Source organism: Egretta garzetta, unplaced genomic scaffold (assembly GCF_000687185.1).
Source record: "Egretta garzetta isolate BGI_Z169 unplaced genomic scaffold, ASM68718v1 scaffold521, whole genome shotgun sequence".
NCBI classification, from domain to species: Eukaryota; Metazoa; Chordata; class Aves; order Pelecaniformes; family Ardeidae; genus Egretta; species Egretta garzetta.
The window spans coordinates 114344-118018 of NW_009258488.1; the positions used below are offsets into that span (position 1 = coordinate 114344).

The 3675-nt window shown below is 59.4% G+C and overlaps 1 protein-coding gene across 1 annotated transcript; it reads right to left on the minus strand.

Annotated features, from left to right (window-relative positions):
- Positions 1 to 63: 63 nt before the first annotated feature.
- On the minus strand, positions 64 to 3469 carry SLC35A4 (solute carrier family 35 member A4). The gene is made up of 2 exons (XM_035900835.1): positions 3384 to 3469; positions 64 to 2851 (listed from the first exon to the last, which is right to left on the minus strand). The coding sequence occupies exon 2, from the start codon at positions 2785 to 2787 to the stop codon at positions 1840 to 1842; it is 948 nt and encodes a 315-aa protein (XP_035756728.1). The 5' UTR covers positions 2788 to 2851; positions 3384 to 3469; the 3' UTR covers positions 64 to 1839.
- Between the last annotated feature and the right edge of the window lie 206 nt (positions 3470 to 3675).

Genomic DNA, 3675 nt, shown 5'->3' on the forward strand with positions numbered 1-3675 from the left:
GCCCCCCTTCAGGCCCTGCCCGGCCCCACTCAGCTCTGCCCGCAGCCTTCTCTTCCTCAGGCTGAACACCCCCAACTCTCGCAGCCTGTCCCCATAGGAAAGAGAAAACAGATTAACGGATGCTGAGGGAGATGGGGGAACGTGCTTGCTGGGGAACGCTTGTGGGAAGGACCAGAAGGAAGGTGATGTAGGGGTGGGTGGGGAAGGAAGAAGCATGGGGAAGTGGGGCTGGCTGGGGGCAGGCAGCGCTCACCCAGCCAAGCCCCGTGCTTCGTCCCCATGGTCTGTCCTGCCCTCCCATTAAAATCTGCTCCTGGGTATTTTCTGTGTCACCTCACCCTCTGTTTCACCTCACGCTCTGTATTTTGGGGCTGTTGAGCCTGGAGGAGGCTGTGGGCAGACCTGATTGTGGCCTTTCAGCATGCCCTGGCCAAGGCACAGAGGCAGCGGCTGCGCGCTCAGCACTGCCTGCTCCTCCAGCGAGAGCTGGACCTTTGCACCTGCAGACCCCTGCCACCTCAACCCCTCCTCCCCAAAGTGAGCCACCAGCCCTGATGCTGCAGGACCCAGCTGGAGTTAAGCAGGGCAAGGCCTCCCATCCTGCCTGCTCCGGCTGCTGAGAGCAGCTCCCTGCAGACACCGGGCCCCCAGGAGGGTGCTTGCTGGCAGGAGGGGAGCGCTTCACCCCTCTGCCCCCATGGGGAAAGCCCTGCTCTGCCACTGGGCACGTGCCTGCGGGAGCACAGCCCTGCAATGGGAGCAGAGGGGGCACGGCTGGAGGGCTGGCGGCCACTGGGCTGCTGCCACATGGAATAAAGTGGGTGCCCCTTCACTGATGAGTGTTGTCAGGCTCGGATGCGCCCCTGGCTCCCAAACCTCTGCCAAGCGAAACAGAAGCCTTCCTGCCAGGAGGACAGACACACACGTGCTGTTGAACCGCAACTTTAATAACCCCGGCCAGAGCCAGCGGTGACTTCTGCCTGCTAGGAACTCACTAGCCACAGCATTGGTACAAATTTGGGTGCTACCTCCTATTTGGGAGCAGGTGAAACAGCTCCCACATCCCCCTGCTCCCCATCTGCTCTGCATGGAGCAGCGACACCGTGCCCGAGAAGGGGAAATGGGGCCTAAGGACAGCAGCCCTTCAGCCAGGGGCTGGGGGTGGGCTGAAAAACCACACAGAGGGGTGGGAGAAACACCTCCGGCCGTGGCATGACCCCACCTTGCTGGGGGCTCAGAGGGGGCACAGGCCAGGGGGTCACCTCCCACAGCACCAGGGCTCCCCTGAAGCAAAGGCTGGGGTTCAGCTGGGCATGTTGGATGGATGTGGACCCCTGCCACAGGGAAGCACCATCCCCAGGGGTGGGAAGAGCATCAGGCTGCCGCTGGCCTGGCAGCGGCCAGGCAGCAGGGCTGCAGAGCCCGCAGCATGGCAGAATTCACCAGCGCAGGGGCATTTACAGGCACAAGAAACGGGTGTGCTCTTTGGTGTGGGGAAGAAGGGGGAAGCAGCTTGAGAACGTGATACGCCACGTGACCGAGGCGCTCAGGACCCAGCCTCGAGGCTGGGCCTGCCCAGTGGTGCGGGAACCCGGCCAGGCTGGAGCAGAGCCCAGCTCCCCCCCGGAAACTGGGACAGGGCACTCTCCCCCTCAGCATTCCTCTGCTGGGGGCCCCTTGCACGCACCCAGCAGTGACGACTCCCTGCAAAGAGTAGGGCAGGGAGGCCGATGGCCAGAGCATTGCTGCGCTTCCAACACCGGCCCCAGCACAAGCACTGAACCCTCCTGAGGAATGACAGAAGACTGCCCTGGAGCAGGCAGGGCAGGAAGGCAGCAGCTACGTGACCCCATAGTACAAGTGAACAGCGAGGCCGATGCACAAGGCAGCAACGAAGAAGAGGAGGGTGAGCTGCAGGTTGAAGAGGGTGACGGACAGGAGGGCGTTGACCAGGATGGAGCAGGAGATCACGAAGAGCCTGGTGATGTTACTGCTGTGCTTCATCACCACGGACATGATCAAGCCGTTCAAGGCCTGGCTGACGACAATCACCAGCACCCAGGAGGAAAAGCCCTGCAAGAAACCACCCTCTGCGCTGCTCCAGAAGTAGCCAATCAAGTTGAGCAGGACCCCAAAGAAATAAAGGAAGAGGTTCTGAAGGCTGAGGGGCAGCGCCTGGGTTTTCAGGATGGCTTCCGTGTAGACAGCAGACAAGCCTGATATCAGGCAGTACACTGAGATCAGCAAGAAGCCCACCAGCGTGATGTGCAGCTGCATCTTGGAGGGGCTGCCCGGGTCCTGCTGGCCACCACAGCTGTAGCTCACCCCAGCAGCCACCAGCAGGAAAAGCGCCAGCCACTTGCGCATGCTGAGTCTTTGGCGCAGGAAGAGGCTGTAGAGGAGCGCGGTGCTGACGATCTTTAAGTTACTCAAGACCTGGTAGGTGCTGGGATCCATGAAGAGCTGCATGTGAACCACCAGGTTGTTGTTGGCAGCGTAGAGCAGGGCAGAGAGGGCGAAGGGGGCAACATGGTGCCATGACACGGCGACTCCCAGCAGCTCCCGGTTCCAGATCAGCAGGGACAAGAGGGAAAACACCAGTTTTGTCAGCTCAACAAGAACCACGACGGACGCAGAGCTGAAGGGGATCATCCCATCCACCTTGCACAGGGTGAGGAGGGGAGCATGAGAGCCATATATGGCTACAGACAAGACCAGCATCAGTCCCCACAGCCCCCTCCGGAGCACCCGGTTCGCAGAGCCAGCAGCATTACCAAATATCACCATTTTCAGGCGGCAGCCAGCAAGGGCGAGCTGCTATCAGTGCAGACAGGCCAGACAGACTCGCACCCTAGAACATTCAAGAAGAGACCAAATACCATGAATTTAATGAGCCTGATTAAAACACGATGTTACCTGCTACATTTCTGATGCAGTGGAAGAGAAGTTTTGTCTTTCATTAGGAAGAGAACTACAAGCCTCCCCAGGAAGCCACACAAAGCATATTCCTAGGGCAAAGCGTGTGCTCGGCGGAAGGGTGCACGGGTGGTGAGCGTGATGACAGGTCACAGGCAGCCTTTCGGTCCGCAGGGGCACAGGGAGAGAGGTGATGGGGAAAAAGCAACTGGCAAACCATCAGCTGCCAATGCTTCCAAGCCACTGTGGGTTAGCGGAGTGATCATCGCTGGCACGATGCTCTAATAAATACCCCATAACCAGACCCACTGATGTCTCACAAGGATGTGGTGTAAAGCCCTTTTCCAGTGGAAAAGAACGGTGTACGTGATGCGCCTCTGAAAGCCCTAGGAATCTTCTGTGCCCGCTAACTAAGGAGTACCGTTCTTACAGTCACCGCTGCCAAAGAGCTCCTCGCTAGTCCCGACCTTTTTTCAGTGAACTGAAATAGTCCCGGACTGTCTTTTCAACGTTGGGGACGGCGTAGTTCTGAGCAGCGTATATCCCTGTGCAGGTGCCAGCCACGAATCCCAGGACAGCTGAGAAGCGAAGTTTGGCTACCAGGTAGCCTGCCAGGAAGCCTTTGAGAAAGGGCGAGGCCAGCAGAGAGCCATCCTGCGGAGGAGAGCGGAGAGTGAGGCCCCGGGCAGGGCGGGCTTGCGCAGGGAACGCAGCGCAGGGAGCTGCCCCGGGGATTTATTTATTTTTTTTACCAAGCCC